The sequence below is a fragment of the Cannabis sativa genome, unplaced genomic scaffold (genome assembly GCF_029168945.1).
Source record: "Cannabis sativa cultivar Pink pepper isolate KNU-18-1 unplaced genomic scaffold, ASM2916894v1 Contig2, whole genome shotgun sequence".
In the NCBI taxonomy this organism is placed as follows: domain Eukaryota; kingdom Viridiplantae; phylum Streptophyta; class Magnoliopsida; order Rosales; family Cannabaceae; genus Cannabis; species Cannabis sativa.
In genome coordinates this window covers 1,285,182-1,307,905 of record NW_026870038.1, presented here as the reverse complement: position 1 = coordinate 1,307,905, position 22,724 = coordinate 1,285,182, and the positions used below count along the sequence as shown (strand labels likewise).

The following is a 22,724-nucleotide window of genomic DNA, read 5'->3' as shown; positions in this document are numbered from 1 at the left end:
ATTAGAAAATCATTTCCTTAATTAGAAAATAATTTCCATAAATAAAAATATTCTAATATAACTAACATAACGGTTTTGTAGTACGGACTGGTATTACTTCGGTAATAACATCATTACCAAATTTTGGCGCCAAAATCTGTTAATATCAGAATCCAAACACAACCCAACTACTATATATATAAACATATACCATACATTAAAATTAAACACAACACCACTCTCTACATAACCAAGCTGGTGATGTCTTTGACAAGAGTTCCAAACAGTGAATTGTGTTGATCCATTCTTCAAATTGAGATGAAAACAGAACAAGAAAAACAGAGAGAACAGAGAGAGAAATGTAAATAGAGAGAGAGAGAGAGAGATTTGATTGTTTTGGGGCTAAGTTTTGTTCATGACATTACCGAACTGATTTAACGGCAGTTAAGTTAGTTAATTAACGGAATTATTCTTCATGACAAGTGTCAATATTGGGTTTTTGAAAGGCTCATCTCTCCAAATTCCCAATATTCTTAACTCATGCTTCTTCTCACACTCAACCATTTTTGTCCCTCTTTTTCTATCTCAATTTCAAAAATACTGGATAATAATTAACTGTATAGTTTACATCTCTTTTGAACAAATAACTGATTGTATAAATAACTAACATAACGGTTTTGTAGTACGGACTGGTTTTACTTCGTTAATAACATCATTACCAACTACTATATATATGTACCTATACCATACATTAAAATTAAACACAACACCACTCTCTACTCTTAATTTCTCTCTCTGTTCTCTCTGTTTTTCTTGTTCTGTTTTCATCTCATTTTGAAGAATGGATCAACTGTTTGGAACTCTTGTCAAAGACATCACCAGCTTGGTTATCCCAAATCCACTATCAACCACCATTGAAGCACTCCCAATTCTCCAAAGAAGTAATCTTTACATCAGCGACAAAGAGTTTGGAAACAACATCACCCGAATGGTTAGGCCTGTGTTCTTTGGCCACAGCATTGCCCTCATTGTAGGACCCGAATGGAACTCCTTCGTAAGAGATCGCGGGATCAGAGTTGGAGACGTTCTTCTCTTGAGACTTGTTCATCAAGTTACTTCTCCAATCGTCATAATCAATGCCAAATTAATCCGATTAAACCACCAAAATAATCAGACTTTCGTTCCTTTGTTACCCCAAGAAGAACAACGACAATGGCGTGATCACCAACCACAACGACAAGAAGGGCCAGAACCAATTTTGTGTGTAAAAAGATTGAGTCTTGAAGATGTGACTAATGTTGTTGGTCATCAAATTGTTATGCCTAAAGAGATATTAGAAGTGTTTATAGCATCAGGAGGAGTAATGGATATTGCTAATTTGCAACATGGTAATTTTATGGTTGATTTCTTAGACCAACACAATCCATCTTTGATATTAGACGCAACTTTGGGTTTGAGAATTGATACAATGGAAGTTTTTATGGCATACAATCATTGGTTGCATTATGTGCATCGTCGTGGGCTTCGTGTTGGAGATGTCGTCGTCTTCTGTTTCGATCTTTTTCGAATATGTATCATCTCATCGGCCTATCGTTACAGTCCTCAACATGGTGTTTGCGCTCCAATTCCGATCTAGCTCGAATCAATAATTAATCAGTTGTAATTGTTAAATCAATCTTGGAATCTTGCTTCTTCTTTTTTTGTTACTTGTTTTTTTCTATAACAAAATTTGATTGATGTTAATAAGTACTAGTCATAAATAAATGCATTACTTTTTTTGAGAAAGAAGTTGTCAATTACTTGATTCTAATTTGTCACTAAGATTGTGATAAAATAGTGGTCTTTTCATATTAAGAAACTATCACTTGGAGTTCTTCCTTTGTTCCAAATAATTGTTCTTAATTTTTACTGTGTATTTTGTTCTGTATCATAGTTTGATTTGCATGAGAAAGGAACACTTGGATGTTATAAAAGAAATCCAAAATAATTCTAATGGAAATTGTATCAATACACTTCAAATGGATTTTTTTTTTTAAACATTTGTACAGTTTTTTTTTTTTTTTTCAGAGAAAAACATTAAAATCCATAAAAATGTAAACTTTTTGTCATTTTTTTTAATATTTATGAAATAATCCCTAAGCCCAAACCCAAACAGAATTGAGCCCAAATAGCAAAAGGCCCAAAACCCAAAACCCAAAACCCTGCTGTCTTTGTCGTCTTCTCTGTCGATTCACCCAAACCAAACATAATATATCTCTCTTTCTCACTACCCCAACGGAACCCTACCCCCTCCGCCACCTACCGCCGCCGATCTTCCCTCTCCGGAATCCTCACTCACCAGTCTCTCTCTCTCTCCCAATGATACGGTATGATATGTAGTTCTTTTCTGTAATTTTTCTTTATATTGCTTTTCTTTGTGATATCATTTGTTATTGATACAATACAATACAATACTTAGTAAATTGCTCATTTCATTTTATGACTCCATTGTTGGATAGTGATGAGAAAGTTGAAGCTGCAACCAAAATTTTTATTGTTATGTTTAAAAAATTATAAAAATTTAGTGTTTAATAAATGCATTACATTTTTATAAAGATTCTCAATTAGTACTATGTAATTAGTATTCATTCTCAATTAGAATTACAAAGAAAATGGTACTTACTTGATTATAATTTGTCACTAAGATTGTCCTCTTTTATATTGTAGTTTTTAATATTAAGAAACTATCACTTGGGGTTCTTCCTTTGTTCCAAATTAATGTTCTTAATTGTTAAACAAATTGCTACATTCTTGATATTTACTGTGTATTTTGTTCTGTATCATAGTTTGCTTTGCATGAGAAAGGAATACTTGGATGTTTGATTGGATATAATTACTTAGTTTGTAATTTGTGTAATGATGATTTATATATTCTATTAAGGTTCTGTATAAATATGCAGTTTAAGTCTTAATAATTAAACTAAAAAGATCATCAAGGTAGAATTGATTTGTTACAAACTCAATTGTTTGTAAATAAAGTTTTTTTTTATTTACTCTCTGCAAACACTCTTTATAGATTGATAAAATCTTATCAAATCAGCTTTATGTATGTATAAAATATCATTTAGGTAATTACACTAATACAAAAAGGGTATTCTCCGTCGGTTTTTGAAACGATTTTTTTCGAGAACCGTCGCTAATAAATATGAATGACTGTTTTAAACTGTTGGAAAAAATTAAGTATTCACTCGTTATAAAAATAGGCGACGATTTTAAGTAAAACTATCGAATATCTAATACTCTTGTACTCGACAGTTTAAAACCATTTTCTCATTTCTTCATCCCAACCGCACCTAACCCCGAAACCCCACGAAACCACCACCACCGCCGATCTCTCTCTGTTGCCTCCAACTACCCACGAAACCCACCCACAACCGCTTCCTCCCTCTCTTGTCTCTCGTCTTCCTCCCTACGTAACCACCACCGCCACACCCACCCACCACCTCGATGCCAGACCACCACCTACCACCTCGGTCCCCCTCTCTCTTTCTCTCAAGGTATATATATACATTTATTTATTTTTTATTTATATATTTATCTTTTTACATATATATTTTTTCCAAATATCTATATCCTAAGAAAAAAATGTAAATATATATTTCTTTATATACATATATATTTATTTACGTATATGGTTAGGAATAAAAAATTAATTTGTTTAATTTAAAGTTAGTTGTTATTGAATAAATTTAATGTGTTTGAAAAAATTTAATGTGTTATAAAGTTAATTGTTATTGTAAAAAATTTAACGTGTAAAAAATATTTGAAAAAAAGTTTTAGAATAAAAAAGATTTAGTTTAGGTAAAAAATTTATTTATTTAATTTGTTATTATAAAAATTATTTAGTTGTTTTAATTTAGTTTAGGTAAAATTAAAAATTATTATTAGTCAAAATGATTGTATAAATTTAGGTAAATAAATGTTTTGGTATAAGTTTGTTATAGGGATAACTTGAAAACAACACAAAAATAATAAAAAAATTACAAAATTACAGTTGTACAGAATTTTAAACATTTTTATTGTTTTAAGATATTATTTACATAAAATGAAGTCTTTTTGATGCATTTTGATGTTGTATTTTTGTTATTTTGTTATTTGTATAATATTTTTTATGTTGTTTTTTTTTTTTTTATGTTTTCTTGTTACTTTTATGTGGTTTTCATGTATTTTTATTGAATACCGTAAAAATGTAAAAAAAAAAACTTTAAACGTAATAGTGTAAATATTTTACCAAAAATAACAGTTTATGTAATTTTCCCTTTATTATAGTTATAGAAAAAAAAAAGTTTACTATAATTTAGCTAAAAAAAGAAAGTTAGCTACAGGTGTAATTAATGTTTATAGAATAAGTTTAATTTTAATTAGTTTGTTCTAATTATTTAATTAATTGTTAATTGTTAATTTTGTGTAGGTATTTATTTGTAGTGATACTGTTTGATCTTCTTTAAGTACGTTGATTGGTAACTTTATTAGACTTGGTAAGTTACTAAAATTATGTTGTTAATATTTAGTGATGTTTGTATATTATCGGTAATATATATAAATATACATGTTATATATTTGTGTATTTTTAATTTACACATATTTATATATATATATATATATATATAAGTTGATAATAGTTATAAAGGTTAAAATTTTATCTACTTTTACTCTAATTTGATAAGTTTGTAACTGGAAGTTTTTAATTTAATATTTTAAATATTTTATAGGTATCGGGTTCTTTGTGTTGATTGAAGAGTGTACAAGTAGCTATCTTTATTGGAGAAAGGTATAATCACTAAAATTTTAAAATTTTTTATTTAGTGGAGTTTGAATATCTTAGATATTTATTTGTAGTGAAGTAAGTTCTGCGATTAATTATACTGCGGTCGGATGGGTGGAATATGCATGTTGGATGAGTTTAGATATCTTAAATATTCATCCGTACTGAAATAGGTTTTGCGAATACATGTAATGCGGTCGGATGGGTGGATAATTTTTGTACTATTAATGCTATTTTGTTTGTTTTGTTTCTTATTTTTGGCATGTTTAAAATTTTCGGGAACGTCCGATTACAGTTGTTATATTACTAAAATTTTGGTAGAATTAGGATAAATTTTCATGTTTAGAATGCATAAATTTCACTAAAATTTATATATGTGCAGTAGTTAATTTAACTAAATAATTACTACACATATTCAAACAAATAATTAAATATTGTTTTGTTTTCTTTATAGAAGTTTTAAAATGGATAGAAATTGGATGAATGCAAATAGATTATTAGCGGAGTATAAACAGGGTGTTGACCATTTCTTGGACTTTTGTCAGAAGTATGCGAAAAATCCTAAATTGGTTCTTTGTCCTTGTCTTGAATGTGGTAACTTGGATCGTATGAACATTACTGAGATAAAAGAGCATTTGTTAAGGAACGGAATAGATAAGAGTTATAAGGTTTGGGTTTACCACGGGGAGAAGAAGATTAGAGTTCCGGGCGAGGGAACATCTAAGTCTAAGAAGGTTAAGGGTGTTAATTTGGGCTATGAGGATGATTGCATTCCAGAAATGATAGGAGATGCACAATTTGAATCAAATGCTGATCTATTGAAATTTCAAAGTTTTGTAGAGGATGCCGAGAAGCCTATTTACCCAAATTGTAATAGGTTTACTAAATTATCGACACTTGTTAGATTATACAATATAAAAGCCAAACACGGGTGGAGTGATAAGAGTTTTACGGATTTACTAACCTTCCTAGTAGAGTTATTACCCGAAGGTAATGTGATGCCTTTGTCTTTTTACGAGGCAAAGAAGACACTTTCTTCTTTAGGCATGCAATATGAAAAAATACATGCATGTCCTAACGATTGCATCCTATATCGTAAGGGACTTGTGGATGCAGTATTGTGTCCCACGTGTGGCGAGTCTAGGTGGCAAAAAAAAAAAAATTCTGACGAGGTGAAGGTTGGTGTCCCTGCAAAGGTATTATGGTACTTACCCCCAATACCTCGTTTGGTTCGTTTTTTTCGAAATGTCAATCATGCTAAAAATTTGACCTGGCATGCAAGCGATAGAATATTAGATGGTAAGATGAGACATCGAGCTGACTCACCAACTTGGAAATCAATTGATGCTAGGTGGCCTGAATTCGGCAATGAACCTAGGAATATCCGTCTTGGTCTTTCTATAGATGGAATCAATCCACATACAACCCTTAACAGTAAGTATAGTTGCTGGCCAGTTTTGCTTGTGATGTATAACTTGCCGCCTTGGTTGGTAATGAAGCGAAAATTCACTATGCTTACACTGTTGATATCAGGCCCTTCACAACCTGGTAATGACATTGATGTGTATTTAGCCCCTCTAGTTGATGATTTGAGTCAATTGTGGTATGAGGGTGTTCCTGCATACGATGCCTTTAGGAAAGAAGAATTCAATCTTAAGGCCATATTACTGTGGACCATTAATGATTTTCCAGCTTTCGGAAATCTTTCTGGATACAGTGTGAAAGGGGACAAGGCATGTCCTATTTGTGAGGAGAAAACATGCTCTATGTATTTGAAACACTCTAAGAAAATGTGTTATATGGGACATCGAAAGTTTTTACCAAAGGAACATGTGTTTCGGACTTGGAAAAAAGCATTCAACGGTAAGCAGGAATTTGAATTGCCACCTCCACCTCTGCAAGGGGAACAAGTATTTGAGAAGTTGAATAAAGTTCAATTCCACCTTGGAAAGCGAAAAATGACTTCAAAGAAAAGAAAAGGTCGGCGTGAGAAAAGTGACGTTACAAATGAACCTCAGGGGCCATGGAAGAAGAAGTCAATATTTTTTGAGCTCGAATATTGGAAGCATTTGTTTGTACCTCATAATTTGGATGTGATGCATATTGAGAAAAATGTATCAAACAACTTGCTTAATACCTTGTTCAATATTCCTGGGCGGAGCAAAGATGGAATCAAATCCCGCCTAGATTTGAAAGAGTTAGGGATCCGGACCAATTTACACCCACAAGTTGTTGGTGGACGAACGTTTTTACCACCGGCTTGTCATGCTCTGACTAAAGTAGAAAAACAATCTTTCTGTAGTTCTATCTCCCATGTGAAATTACCTGAAGGGTACTCTTCAAATGTATCAGATTGGGTGGATACAAACAAATTGAGTTTGAGTGGTCTTAAATCTCACGATCATCATATGTTGATTCAACACATTCTACCGGTGAGTATCCGTTCTGTGTTGCCTAAAAAAGTTAGATATGCAATCACGAGGTTGTGTTTGTTCTTCAAATCTCTTTGTTGTAAAGTGGTTGATGTCCCTAAGTTAATGAATCTCAGGTCAGAAATTATAGAAGTTTTGTGTTATTTGGAACAATTTTTTCCACCTTCCTTTTTTGACATAACGGTTCACCTAACAGTGCATTTAGTGAGAGAGGTGAAGTTGTGTGGACCTGTGTACTTAAGATGGATGTACCCATTTGAACGATACATGAAAATGTTGAAGGGTTATGCTAGAAATAAAAGTAGGCCCGAGGGTTGTATTGTTGAATCATACATCGTTGAAGAGACGATTGAATTCTGCTCAGACTACATGTCAGAGGTTACAACTGGCTCTCGCCCTACTCGGGTCGATATTGGAACAAGTAGAGAGAATAGAGGTGTTTCTGTTTGCGGTGTTAGCAGAGCTGATCGTGAAGAAGCTCACCGACTTGTTTTGCTAAATATTGACGAGGTCCAACCATACATTGAGTAAGTTTAAGTTAACTTTTCATACTTAAAACAAAATAATAATATTCAATTGAAACTGAAATCAATCAAATACTTGAAGGGAACATTTTAATTGGATCAAGACCACTACTCCGACTAAGGCAATGAATCAAAAATGGATACAAGATGAACATTATCGAAATTTCAATACATGGTTTAAAAAAAAGGTACTATTTACATTATTGTTTTGTTACGTATCATATTGATTTACTTGTGCTCACTAACTCACTTGTATGTTGATAGGTATATGTGGAAATGTGTGAATCCCCAAGCAATGTATCTAACACGCTACTTTGCATATCACGAGGTCCTTCGTGTGATGTACTCAAGTATCAATCGTACTATATAAATAGTACTCAATTTTGCACCCAAAACCATGATAAATGTAAAAAAACACAGAATAGTGGTGTAACGATAGTTGCTAAGACTTTCCAACTATCTAGTTCAAAAGACAAAAATTCTAATGAATGTGACATGTCTTTTTATGGTGTAATTCAAGAAATTTGGGAATTAGATTACAATAGTTTTCGGATCCCTGTTTTCCTTTGTGATTGGGTTAGGAGTGATAATGGAGTCAAAGACGATGAATTTGGATTCAAGTTAGTGGACTTGAATCGAATTGGCCACAAGTTCAATAGGTTTATAATGGCGTCCCAAGCCACTCAAGTGTTTTACATGAGCGATCCATTAGATGCACGTTGGTCAGTTGTCTTGACAACACAACCAAAAGATTATGCTAACCAAGAGTCTAGTGACGATGATCTCATGCTCAGTGACCAAATTTATCAAATCACTCCACCACTTATTGATTTCACTGTTGAGGACGATATAATATCATCTCGAGATGATGGGGAAGGATTATGGGTGAACGAACCTATCAATACATAAGTTATCGAATAGATATTGGTATTTAGTCTTTTTGATATATTTACTTTTAATTATCAATTTGCATATTTTTGTATATTCTAATGTATGTTTTCAAACTTGTGTAAGATTCATTATGGAATCAGCACCAAACGATGATTGGGATGGTTTTGTTTATGAAGAGGAAGAAGCACCCGAAGAACCATCCATGCAAGAAGAATCCAGTGTTAAACCCGAAGAACCAAAGAAGAAAAACACACGCGGTAGAAGCAAACCGAACGATATAACAAAAATTAAAAATGAGGGGAAGATTCTGGAAGTTGAGTACAATACACCTATTATAGGCATGATCCTATTAGAATAGAAAGAACTTCATATGTTGCTTGATAATACTAAAATTCTTTTTAGTGTGACACACCATACAATACCCCTCCATAGGTTGAATATGGCCCAAACCTTCATCACCAGAAGATGATAATGTTGCTGCTGTGTTGAATGGCCAAGAAAATGACTATTTGTATTCATATATACGTAAGCATATCTAATCTAACTAGTATTTCTAAAACAATCTGTAATTTCTTTTAGGCCCTTAATGATGCTCTAAACAACAACTATAACCATAATTCTAAGGGCTTCTTCCTGCCCTGCCCATACATCCCAAAATAAATTCATTAAAATTAGTACTAATGACAGTATGCCATTTTTTAAAGTGTGTGATATCTTAAGGTACCCGTTATCATTACAAAACAAGTATTGTGAAGAGTTATTTCCTTAATTTTATATAATCAAGCAAATTAATAAGTTAACTAATTGCTTAATCAAACTTTTATTAGCAAGAGATTTTATATAATTTGTCATTGCATGCATTTTTCTCAAACCCAATAAATCGACAAACCCTTTTCAAACTAAGTCTTGCAGATTAAACTTTGTTCAAAATATATAAAACAAAATGTGAAACATCACAAGCCAATAAAGAAAATACTAATGGGAAGAAATTTTGCTTAGTTCAAAAACAAAAGAAAAAAAGAAAGAACAACATAATTAGTAGCATAATTATTTACGAGTTGATCTAATCTAAGTATGACCATGATGATGATGATGAGTTGGTGGAATAACAAAATCTTGAACTTGATGTTGAACTTAATCTTGATCACCACAATAAACGGTTGTGATGATGCCACGTCGACGAAGATCGACACAGAAAACAACAACATCTCCTCCTTTAAGGCCACGAACCAATTGAGACTAATTTTGACCAAACAAAATTTGACCATCAGCTCTTAACTTAAGCTTAGTCTCAATTTTATTTTGAGGAAAGCTCTGCTCCCAAACAACAACCCCAAAATCATCTTCATTCAAGATTTGAATCAAATCCTCTGCTTTTTCCATTATCACTTCTCCAATCTCTTTGGGCATTTCTATTTGATGAAAATGATTACTTTTCAAATCATCCTCACTCACTATCTTCACACATAAAAATGGTTTATTTTGAAAACCCACATAATCAAGATCATCATCATGATCATGATGGGATTGATTAGTATTAGGCAGAGGAGGAATAATCAGAGTTGGGTTATTGATGTTTTTGGTGTCTAATCTGATTAGTCTGAGATTTATTAAGTAAGGATAACTATGAGTAATTCTCATGAGAAGAACATCTCCAACTCGAATCCCGCAATCACTGACAAATGTATTCCATTCTTTTCCTTCGAATTTGACACGGCCGTCAAGCATGAACACCGGCCTAACCCCGCGAATTCCTTGGAGTCCGGAAAACACTCTGTCGCTAATGTAAAGAGTTGCTCCTCGAGACATTGGAATTGCTTTGATGGAAGTTGCAAGTGGAGTTGGGAGGAAGAAGGTGTTTTTGTTCTTCACTACGTTACCAAACAAGGAAATTTTGTTCTCCATTGTTCTTGGAGAGAAAATTGAGTGTAATTTTCTCAGAAAGTGAGAGAAAAGAAAGTGAAAGAGAGAGAAAGGGAGTAAAATGAAGAGTTGTGTGTTTATTTTTATATTACCGTTATGTTAGTTATTGTTTGGATTTTGGCGCCAATTTGTGTAATCATATCATATTACCGTTGTATATGGTCGTTATGTTTGGACCCCGGATTAATAGGATAGATAGGTAAAAAAAAAACAGTTGGGAAATCATTTTGTGTTTGATTAAACAAGTTTTTGCTAATTGTCTCTTCACTTGAGCATAATTTAATTACAATAAATTAATTTTTAATCAAACTTAATATGTCTTAAGAAAGTCAAACTTAATGTTAGATTTTAACAATAATTGAATTACAGTAAATTCTTAATTTAAAGTAATTTGCCCACACTAAAAAAAAATGGGGTATGAATTTTTTGTGGTGTTCTATGATTTGAAATTTTAAATTTTGATATTGTAGTTCAAACCACATGTTAAAAAAATTTAAATTATTAAATAGTCTTAAAATTTTTGGACTTAAATATTTCACCGCTATTAAAATTAAGATTAATTAAGATTTTTGCCGCCTAAATTTTGACATGTACCAAATTATGCTTCTGAACTTTTTGCCATTAAAATTTTTTCTTAAATTATTAAAATTGTTGGGTTTAATAACTTTTGTCTAATTTTATTGGATTTTGCTAATATGATGAATGTCCATATACTAAATTGCCTCCAAAATTCGATATTTACAAAATCATATCCCCTAAACTTTAACATGTAATAAATTTTCATTCATGCTAGACTTTTGTTAATAAAATTGGACAAAAATTTTTAAATCCAACAATATTAAATCAATAGTTTGAGAATAATATTTAACGACTTAAAAAATTCAAAAATATAATTTGGTACATGTCAAAGTTTAAGGGACATAAACCTAAATTAACCTAAAATTAATTATGCTATACTGTTGAAAAATGAGAATTTTAGTAACTTAAATTTAAAGAAGAGTTGTGTGTTAAATTTATATTACCGTTATGTTAGTTATTAACAGATTTTGGCGCCAAAATCTGTTAATATCAGAATCCAAAGACTACCCAACTACTATATATATACCTATACCATACATTAAAATTAAACACCACTCTCTACTCTTAATTTCTCTCTCGCTGTTCTCTCTGTTTTTTTGTTCTGTTTTCATCTCATTTTGAAGAATGGATCAAGAAAAATCACTGTTTGGAACTCTTGTCAAAGACATCACCAGCTTGGTCATCCCAAATCCACTATCAACCACCATTGAAGCACTTCCAATCCTCCAAAGAAGTAATCTTTACATCAACGACAAATTGTTGGGAGACAACAACACCCGAATGGTTAGGCCTGTGTTCTTAGGCAACGGCATTGTCCACATTGTAGGACCCGAATGGGACTCCTTCGTAAGAGATCGCGGGATCAGAGTTGGAGACGTTCTTCTCTTGACACTTGTTCATCAAGTTACTTCTCCAATCATCAAAATCAATGCCAACTTAATCCGATTAAACCCCGAAAATAATCGGACTTTTGTTCCTTTGTTACCCCAAGAAGAAGAACAACAAGAGCGTAATCGACAACCACAACGACAACAAGGGCCACAACCAATTTTGTGTGTGAAAAGATTGAGTCTTGAAGATGTGTCTAATGTTGTTGGTCATCAAATTTTTATGCCTAAAGAGATATTAGAAGTGATTATGGCATCAGGAGTGAATCTTGATGGTAACTTTTTGGTTACTTTGAAAGACCAAATGATTAAGAATTTGGAACCAATGGTGGTTGGGTTGATTTTGAAAAGTGATGATGGGGAAGTTTTGATTAGATATGATGGTTGGTTGGAATTTGTTAAGCTTCGTAAGCTTATGGTTGGAGATGTTGTTGTCTTCTGTTTCGATTTCTTTCGACGAACTATCATCACATCGGTCTATCGTTACTGTCATCAATTTGGTATTTGTCTTCCAGCTTTTGAAGGAGCTCAACTCAATCATTAATCTTGGAATCTTGTTTTTTCTAATTTTGGTTACTTGTTTCTTTCTTTAACAAAATTTTATGTTGTTGATTCATGTTAGTAACTACTAGTGATCATAGTAAAGAAATTATCAATTAATAAAGAAACTATCACTTGGGGTTCTTCCTTTGTTTCAAATGAATGTTCTTAATTTTTAAACAAAGTGTATTTTGTTCTGTATCATAGTTTGCTTTGCATGAGAAATGAAGACTTGGATTTTGATTACTTAGTTTGTAATTTGTGTAATGGTGATTTATATATTCTATTAAGGTTCTCTATAAATATGCAGTTTAAGTGTTAATAATTAAACTAAAAAGATCATCAAGGTAGAATTGATTTTTTACAAACTCAATTGTTTGTAATTGGCTTCACTCTTAAATATTAATAAAGCACCAAAAGCAATATAAATTTATTATAAAAATGAGGTACCAAGATAATAAAGTGAAAACTCAATACCATAAAAAAAAAAAAAAGGAATTACACCATATATTATTTTTTTTAATTTTTTTTTTTAAATTTACGGTTTGAGTTTCTAAAGTGGTTGCAGCGCTAGTTGCAATAGGGGTTTCTGTACGATTTTTTTGAAGTGTAAAAATGAAAAAGACCCTAAAAATTTTTTATCTATAACATTAAGAATAAAATTTTAGTTTAATAATACAATATTCACTATCTATAAAAATAGGTGCACCACACATAGATGTACCACCCAAAATTTAAATTAAAATGAATGAAAATTAACCTTTTCATTTCAAAGTAAAGTGCCAAAAAGTGTGGAAAACTATTGCAATCTATGATAATATATTTTCTTCTTTTTGAATGTCAAAAATAGGATTTTTAGAATGCCACAATTACCAATATTAAACTAATTAGAATTTTTGTTTCTCGAATTATAATATGTACTATAAAAAAATTCTCTTAAATTATTGAGATTGTTAGATTTAAAATTTTTTGTCCAATTTTAATAAGAAAAAATCTAACATGGTTAAAAATTCAATGCGAAATTTTTTTTTTTTTTTTGATCAAGAAAAGAAAGAAAAATCTTCATTAATCAACAAGCAAAAAAGCCAACTTACAAACTCAACACAACTCAAGCCCACACCTACAAAGAGGTCATTTTTAACAATAATAACCTTTCCTCATCTTTCAACTTCTTAAAAATAAAATTGCTAAACCTATACTTTGCATCTTTCCTTATCATTTCTACAATCTTTTGAACACTATAAGAAAAACCATTGAAAATACACGTGTTTCTATTTTGCCACACATAATACACAGTGGCAGAAAGAACCATTGCAGCTACTAAATTTATCCTTTTGTTTCCCAGCTGCTTAGTCCAGAGCTGTCAGTCCTCTAGTCGGTCCGACCAAGCAGTTTCCAACCAACCATTAACACTCTTTAACACTTGCTGAGAAAACATACAGGAGAAGAACAAGTGCTCCGAGGATTCATCACAGCAGCCACAAATTGGACAAAGTCTGCTGTCAATATTTAGAATTTTGGAAAGATGATCTCTAGTGAGTAAACTATCTCTCACAGCCTGCCAACAAATGAATCTATGCTTAGGAACAACATATCGATTCCAGACAAACCGTTGGTGCTCAAATTGCTCACCAAGACAGAGGCTTTTATATAACCTGTTGACACAAAATTTACCCTTATGCACAACATCCTCCACATCCTGTTTAGATAGCATCAATATGATATTACAAAGCTTTTTCCAGTACCAACTAGTGTCATTCGTAAGCTGATACTGCCAAAAGCTTTGCCCTTTTAAATACACATGATTTATCCACCGAACCCAAAGAGCTTCCGGATGATGATCGATAGCCCAAACATATTTCGCAATCATAGCCTTATTCCACTTAGCCCCTTCACCAAAACCAAGACCTCCTTGCTCCTTGGGTAAGCAAACAGTAGTCCAAGAGGTAAGATGAAACTTACTTCTTGTACCGTTGTTACCCCACAAAAACCACATACAAAGTTTATGAATTTCCTTGATTGTGCTTTGTGGCAGTAAGAAAATATTCATCCAATAATTTCTCAGACCCAACAGAACAGAGTTGATTAGTTGACATCTTCCTGCATAAGACAGATGTCTACTAGCCCAAGAGTGCAACTGGTTCTTGATCTTCTTGAGAATAACCCCACAATCCTCCGCTTTCCACTTCGTTGGTCTCATTGGAACCCCGAGATACTTTAGGGGAAACATCCCCTCCTCAATCTGTAAGATGCCTAGAAGATCAGATCTCTCTTTGTTAGAGATACCACCAAAGAACACCTGAGATTTTGCAAGATTAGCTTTGAGACCTGTTTTGTTACTAAACTCTTCAAAAATTCGTTTTACACAAGTCACCGAGCCCTTATTTGCTTTGCAGAAAATAATGAGATCATCTACAAAACAAAGGTTAATAATCTTCAGATTCTTAATAATTATTCATATAATAAAAAATATAATATATTAATTATATTTTTATTTGATTTTTTTTTGTGTTGAATTTGTAACCGTTAGTTGTTTTATTTATTACTTTTCAAGATATTTTATTCTATTTTATTACATAAAAATATTGTTGTTTTAACTATTTGAAATTTTTAGTTGCATTACATTGTAATGATAGTGTTTTTATAGAATATTAAACTTAAATAAAGGATGATATTTAATTTTTAAGCATTTTTTTTCTTCATATTTTTATATTAATATTAAAAATTATGTGTGTAATTGAATATTCAATTAAAAACCGATCTAATCCAATTAATAATTAGATTTGATTGGATTAGATTTTGAGGTCTAATTGAATTGGATCGGAAGATGATTTTCTAAATTCAATTACTAATTGAATTGAATCGAAGAAGAAAATGTTAAATTAAATCAGATGCCCACCCGTATTTAAAACATAACGGTTTATATCTCTTTTGAACAAATAACTAACATAACGGTTTTGTAGTACGGACTGGTATTACTTCGGTAATAACATCATTGCTAATTTGCAACATGGTAATTTTATGGTTGATTTCTTAGACCAACACAATCCATCTTTGATATTAGACGCAACTTTGGGTTTGAGAATTGATACAATGGAAGTTTTTATTGCATACAATCATTGGTTGCATTATGTGCATCGTCGTGGGCTTCGTGTTGGAGATGTCGTCGTCTTCTGTTTCGATCTTTTTCGAATATGTATCATCTCATCGGCCTATCGTTACAGTCCTCAACATGGTGTTTGCGCTCCAATTCCGATCTAGCTCGAATCAATAATTAATCAGTTGTAATTGTTAAATCAATCTTGGAATCTTGCTTCTTCTTTTTTTGTTACTTGTTTTTTTCTATAACAAAATTTGATTGATGTTAATAAGTACTATTCATAAATAAATGCATTACATTTTTTGAGAAAGAAATTGTCAATTAGTACTATGTAGTTAGTATTCATTCTCTCAATTACTTGATTATAATTTGTCACTAAGATTGTGCTCTTTTATATTGTAGTTTTTAATATTAAGAAACTATCACTTGGGGTTCTTACTGTGTATTTTGTTCTGTATCATAGTTTGATTTGCATGAGAAAGGAACACTTGGATGTTATAAAAGAAATCCAAAATAATTCTAATGGAAATTGTATCAATACACTTCAAATTGGATTTTTTCTTTTTTTTTAACATTTGTACAGTTTTTTTTTTTTTTAAAGTTTTTCACTTATTTTTTTTTTCCAGAGAAAAACATTAATTTCACGTCGTTTTTTCATGGCTGCAAAATAAAAACAAAGGAAACACAACAGTCCGAATTTTTGTAAAAAGAAAAACTTAAAATCCATAAAAATGTAAACTTTTTGTCATTTTTTTAATATTTATGAAATAATCCCTAAGCCCAAACCCAAACAGAATTGAGCCCAAATAGCAAAAGGCCCAAAACCCAAAACCCTGTTGCTTTTGTCGTCTTCTCCGTCGATTCACACAAACCAAACATAATATATCTCTCTTTCTCACTACCCCAACGGAACCCTACCCCCTCCGCCACCCTACACCGGCCTAACCCCGCGAAACACTTGGAGTCCGGAAAACACTCTGTCGCTAATGTAAAGAGTTGCTCCTCGTGACATTGGAATTGCTTTGATGGAAGTTGCTAGTGGAGTTGGGAGGAAGAAGGTGTTTTTGTTCTTCACTACGTTACCAAACAAGGAAATTTTGTTCTCCATTGTTCTTGGAGAGAAAATTGAGTGTAATTTTCTTGAGAAAGTGAGAGAAAAGAAAGTAAAAGAAAGTGTAATTGTGTGTTTATTTTTTATATTACCGTTATGTTAGTTATTGTTTGGATTTTGGCGCCAAATTGTGTAATCATATTACCGTTGTATATGGTCGTTATGTTAGTTACGTTTGGACCCCGGATTAATAGGATAGATAGGTAAAAAAAAACAGTAGGGAAATCGTTTTGTGTTTGATTAAACAAGTTTGCTAATTGTCTCTTCAGTTGAACATAATTTAATTACAATAAATTAAATTTTAATCAAACTTACTATGTCTTAAGAAAGTCAAACTTAATATTAGATTTTGACAATAATTGAATTACAGTAAATTCTTAACTCAAAGTAAATTGCCCACATTAAAAAAAATACGGTTTGAAATTTTCGCGGTGCTGTGTAGTTTGTAGTTTTAAATTTTGATATTGTAGTTCAAACCGCATGTTGAAAAAATACAAATTATTAAATAGTCTTAAAATTTTTGGACTGAAATATTTCACCGCTATTAAAATTAAGATTAATTAAGATTTTTGCCGCCTAAACTTTAACATGTACCAAATTATGGCTCTGAACTTTTCGCCATTAAATTTTTTTCTTAAACTATTAAAATTATTGGGTTTAAGGACTTTTGTCTAATTTCATTCGATTTTGCTAATATGACGATTATCCATATACTAAATTGCCTCCAAATTTTGATATTTACAAAATCTTACCTCCTAAACTTCAACATGTACTGAATTGTGCTCTTTAAATTTTCATTCATGTTAGACTTTCGTTAATAAAATTGGACAAAAGTATTTAAATCTAACAATATCAATAGTTTGAGAAGAATTTTTAACGACTTAAAAAATTCAAAGAATATAATACCTAAAATTAATAATAACGGTTGAAGAATGAGGATTTTAAGGACATAACAATTAAATTTAAAGAAGAGTTGTGTGTTAAATTTATATTACCGTTATGTTAGTTATTGTTTGGTTTTTGGCGCCAAAATCTGTTAATATCAGAATCCAAACACTTCCCAACTACTATATATATAAACATATACCATACATTAAAATTAAACACAACACCACTCTCTACATAACCAAGCTGGTGATGTCTTTGACAAGAGTTCCAAACAGTGAATTGTGTTGATCCATTCTTCAAATTGAGATGAAAACAGAACAAGAAAAACAGAGAGAACAGAGAAATGTAAAGAGAGAGATTTGATTGTTTTGGGGCTAAGTTTTGTTCATGACATTACCGAACTGATTTAACGGCAGTTAAGTTAGTTAATTAACGGAATTTTTCTTCATGACAAGTGTCAATATTGGGTTTTTGAAAGGCTCATCTCTCCAAATTCCCAATATTCTTAACTCATGCTTCTTCTCACACTCAACCATTTTTGTCCCTCTTTTTCTATCTCAATTTCAAAAATACTGGATAATAATTAACTGTATAGTTTACATCTCTTTTGAACAAATAACTGATTGTATAAATAACTAACATAACGGTTTTGTAGTACGGACTTGTTTTACTTCGGTAATAACATCATTACCAACTACTATATATGTACCTATACCATACATTAAAATTAAACACACACCACTCTCTACTCTTAATTTCTCTCTCTGTTCTCTCTGTTTTTCTTGTTCTGTTTTCATCTCATTTTGAAGAATGGATCAACTGTTTGGAACTCTTGTCAAAGACATCACCAGCTTGGTTATCCCAAATCCACTATCAACCACCATTGAAGCACTTCCAATTCTCCAAAGAAGTAATCTTTACATCAGCGACAAAGAGTTTGGAAACAACATCACCCGAATGGTTAGGCCTGTGTTCTTTGGCCACAGCATTGCCCTCATTGTAGGACCCGAATGGAACTCCTTCGTAAGAGATCGCGGGATCAGAGTTGGAGACGTTCTTCTCTTGAGACTTGTTCATCAAGTTACTTCTCCAATCGTCATAATCAATGCCAAATTAATCCGATTAAACCACCAAAATAATCAGACTTTCGTTCCTTTGTTACCCCAAGAAGAACAACGACAATGGCGTGATCACCAACCACAACGACAAGAAGGGCCAGAACCAATTTTGTGTGTAAAAAGATTGAGTCTTGAAGATGTGACTAATGTTGTTGGTCATCAAATTGTTATGCCTAAAGAGATATTAGAAGTGTTTATAGCATCAGGAGGAGTAATGGATATTGCTAATTTGCAACATGGTAATTTTATGGTTGATTTCTTAGACCAACACAATCCATCTTTGATATTAGACGCAACTTTGGGTTTGAGAATTGATACAATGGAAGTTTTTATTGCATACAATCATTGGTTGCATTATGTGCATCGTCGTGGGCTTCGTGTTGGAGATGTCGTCGTCTTCGTGTTGGAGATGTGGTCAAAGTTTTCATACTATAAAAATTTACTGTTTAATAAATGCATTACATTTTTATAAAGATTCTCAATTAGTACTATATAGTTAGTATTCATTCTCAATTAGAATTACAAAGAAAGTGATACTTACTTGATTATAATTTGTCACTAAGATTGTGCTCTTTTATATTGTAGTTTTTAATATTAGGAAACTATCACTTGGGGTTCTTCCTTTGTTCCAAATTAATGTTACTTAATTGTTAAACAAATTGCTTTATTCCTGATATTTACTGTGTATTTTGTTCTGTATCATAGTTTGCTTTGCATGAGAAAGGAATACTTGGATGTTTGATTGGATATAATTACTTAGTTTGTAATTTGTGTAAAGGTTCTCTATAAATATGCAGTTTAAGTGTTAATAATTAAACTAAAAAGATCATCAAGGTAGAATTGATTTGTTACAAACTCAATTGTTTGTAAATAAAGTTTTTTTTTTTATTTACTCTCTGCAAACACTCTTTATAGATTGATAAAATCTTATCAAATCAGCTTTATGTATGTATAAAATATCATTTAGGTAATTACACTAATACAAAAAGGGTATTCTCCGTCGGTTTTTGAAACGATTTTTTTCGAGAACCGTCGCTAATAAATATGAATGACTGTTTTAAACTGTTGGAAAATATTAAGTATTCACTCGTTATAAAAATAGGCGACGATTTTAAGTAAAACTATCGAATATCTAATACTCTTGTACTCGACAGTTTAAAACCATTTTCTCATTTCTTCATCCCAACCGCACCTAACCCCGAAACCCCACGAAACCACCACCACCGCCGATCTCTCTCTGTTGCCTCCAACTAGCCACGAAACCCACCCACAACCGCTTCCTCCCTCTCTTGTCTCTCGTCTTCCTCCCTACGTAACCACCACCGCCGCACCCACCCACCACCTCGATGCCAGACCACCACCTACCACCTCGGTCCCCCTCTCTCTTTCTCTCAAGGTATATATATACATTTATTTATTTTTTATTTATATATTTATCTTTTTACATATATATTTTTTCCAAATATCTATATCCTAAGAAAAAAATGTAAATATATATTTCTTTATATACATATATATTTATTTACGTATATGGTTAGGAATAAAAAATTAATTTGTTTAATTTAAAGTTAGTTGTTATTGAATAAATTTAATGTGTTTGAAAAAATTTAATGTGTTATAAAGTTAATTGTTATTGTAAAAAATTTAACGTGTAAAAAATATTTGGAAAAAAGTTTTAGAATAAAAAAGATTTAGTTTAGGTAAAAAATTTATTTATTTAATTTGTTATCATAAAAATTATTTACTTGTTTTTAATTTAGTTTAGGTAAAATTAAAAATTATTATTAGTCAAAATGATTGTATAAATTTAGGTAAATAAATGTTTTGGTATAAGTTTGTTATAAGGATAACTTGAAAACAACACAAAAATAATAAAAAAATTACAAAATTACAGTTGTACAGAATTTTAAATATTTTTATTGTTTTTAAGATATTATTTACATAAAATAAAGTCTTTTTGATGCATTGTTATGTTGTATTTTTGTTATTTTGTTATTTGTATATTATTTTTATGTTATTTTTTTTTTTTATGTTTTCTTGTTACTTTTATGTAGTTTTCATGTGTTTTTATTGAATACCGTAAAAATGTAAAAAAAAAAAAACTTTAAACGTAATAGTGTAAATATTTTACCAAAAATAGCAGTTTATGTAATTTTCCCTTTATTATAGTTATAGAAAAAAAAAAGTTTACTATTATTTAGCTAAAAAAAGAAAGTTAGTTAAAGGTGTAATTAATGTTTATAGAATAAGTTTAATTTTAATTAGTTTGATCTAATTATTTAATTAACTGTTAATTGTTAATTTTGTGTAGGTATTTATTTGTAGTGATACTGTTTGATCTTGTTCAAGTACGTTGATGGGTAACTTTATTAGACTTGGTAAGTTACTAAAATTATGTTGTTAATATTTAGTGATGTTTGTATATTATCGGTAATATATATAAATATACATGTTATATATTTGTGTATTTTTAATTTATACATATTTATATATATATATATATAAGTTGATAATAGTTATAAAGATTAAAATTTTATCTACTTTTACTCTAATTTGATAAGTTTGTAAATGGAAGTTTTTAATTTAATATTTTAAATATTTTATAGGTATCGGGTTCTTTGTGTTGATTGAAGAGTGTACAAGTAGCTATCTTTATTGGAGAAAGGTATAATCACTAAAACTTTAAAATTCTTTATTTAGTGGAGTTTGAATATCTTAGAGTAGTGAAGTAAGTTCTCCGATTAATTATACTGCGGTCGGATGGGTGGAATATGCATGTTGGATGAGTTTAGATATCTTAAATATTCATCCGTACTGAAATAGGTTTTGCGAATACATGTAATGCGGTCGGATGGGTGGATAATTTTTGTACTGTTAATGCTATTTTGTTTGTTTTGTTTCTTATTTTTGGCATGTTTAAAATTTTTGGGACGACCGATTACAGTCGTTATGTTACTAAAATTTTGGTAGAATTAGGATAAATTTTCATGTTTAGAATGCATAAATTTCACTAAAATTTATATATGTGCGGTAGTTAATTTAACTAATTAAATACTACACATATTCAAACAAATAATTAAATATTGTTTTGTTTTCTTTATAGAAGTTTTAAAATGGATAGAAATTGGATGAATGCAAATAGATTATCAGCGGAGTATAAACAAGGTGTTGACCATTTCTTGGACTTTTGTCAGAAGTATGCGAAAAATCCTAAATTGGTTCTTTGTCCTTGTCTTGAATGTGGTAACTTGGATCGTATGAACATTACTAAGATAAAAGAGCATTTGTTAAGGAACGAAATAGATAAGAGTTATAAGGTTTGGGTTTACCACGGGGAAAAGAAGATTAGAGTTCCGGGCGAGGGAACATCTAAGTCTAAGAAGGTTAAGGGTGTTAATTTGGACTATGAGGATGATTGCATTCCAGAAATGATAGGAGATGCACAATTTGAATCAAATGCCGATCTATTGAAATTTCAAAGTTTTGTAGAGGATGCCGAGAAGCCTATTTACCCAAATTGTAATAGATTTACTAAATTATCGACACTTGTTAGATTATACAATATAAAAGCCAAACACGGGTGGAGTGATAAGAGTTTTACGGATTTACTAACTTTCCTAGTAGAGTTATTACCCGAAGGTAATGTGATGCCTTTGTCTTTTTACGAGGCAAAGAAGACACTTTCTTCTTTAGGCATGCAATATGAAAAAATACATGCATGTCCTAACGATTGCATCCTATATCGTAAGGGACTTGTGGATGCAGTATTGTGTCCCACGTGTGGCGAGTCTAGGTGGCAAAAAAAAAAAAAAATTCTGACGAGGTGAAGGTTGGTGTCCCTGCAAAGGTATTATGGTACTTACCCCCAATACCTCGTTTGGTTCGTTTTTTTCGAAATGTCAATCATGCTAAAAATTTGACTTGGCATGCAAGCGATAGAATATTAGA

The 22,724-nt window shown here is 31.3% G+C and overlaps 1 protein-coding gene across 4 annotated transcripts; it reads left to right on the top strand.

Annotated features, from left to right (window-relative positions):
* The first annotated feature begins 2,182 nt into the window (after positions 1 to 2,182).
* On the top strand, positions 2,183 to 9,258 carry LOC133033034 (uncharacterized). 4 transcript variants are annotated; one of them, XM_061107567.1, is made up of 7 exons: positions 2,183 to 2,345; positions 4,430 to 4,496; positions 4,731 to 4,789; positions 5,241 to 7,742; positions 7,822 to 7,927; positions 8,004 to 8,666; positions 8,754 to 9,258. In XM_061107567.1, exons 4-6 carry the CDS (start codon positions 5,248 to 5,250, stop codon positions 8,646 to 8,648), a joined length of 3,246 nt encoding a protein of 1,081 aa, XP_060963550.1. In that variant the 5' UTR covers positions 2,183 to 2,345; positions 4,430 to 4,496; positions 4,731 to 4,789; positions 5,241 to 5,247; the 3' UTR covers positions 8,649 to 8,666; positions 8,754 to 9,258. The 4 variants fall into 4 exon arrangements, with proteins under 4 accessions (XP_060963550.1, XP_060963548.1, XP_060963551.1 ...); XM_061107565.1 differs by having other exon boundaries at positions 5,238 to 7,742; XM_061107568.1 differs by lacking the exon at positions 4,430 to 4,496.
* The last annotated feature ends 13,466 nt before the right edge of the window (positions 9,259 to 22,724 follow it).

What these genes read in the sequence shown, in the direction of transcription:
- LOC133033034 (XM_061107568.1), top strand. Translation starts at nt 5,248, where the DNA reads ATGGATAGAAATTGGATGAATGCAAATAGATTATTAGCGGAGTATAAA. An exon ending in GAGGTCCAACCATACATTGA is followed by an intron (nt 7,743 to 7,821) that starts GTAAGTTTAAGT and finishes AAATACTTGAAG; the next exon opens with GGAACATTTTAATTGGATCA. An exon ending in ATACATGGTTTAAAAAAAAG is followed by an intron (nt 7,928 to 8,003) that starts GTACTATTTACA and finishes GTATGTTGATAG; the next exon opens with GTATATGTGGAAATGTGTGA.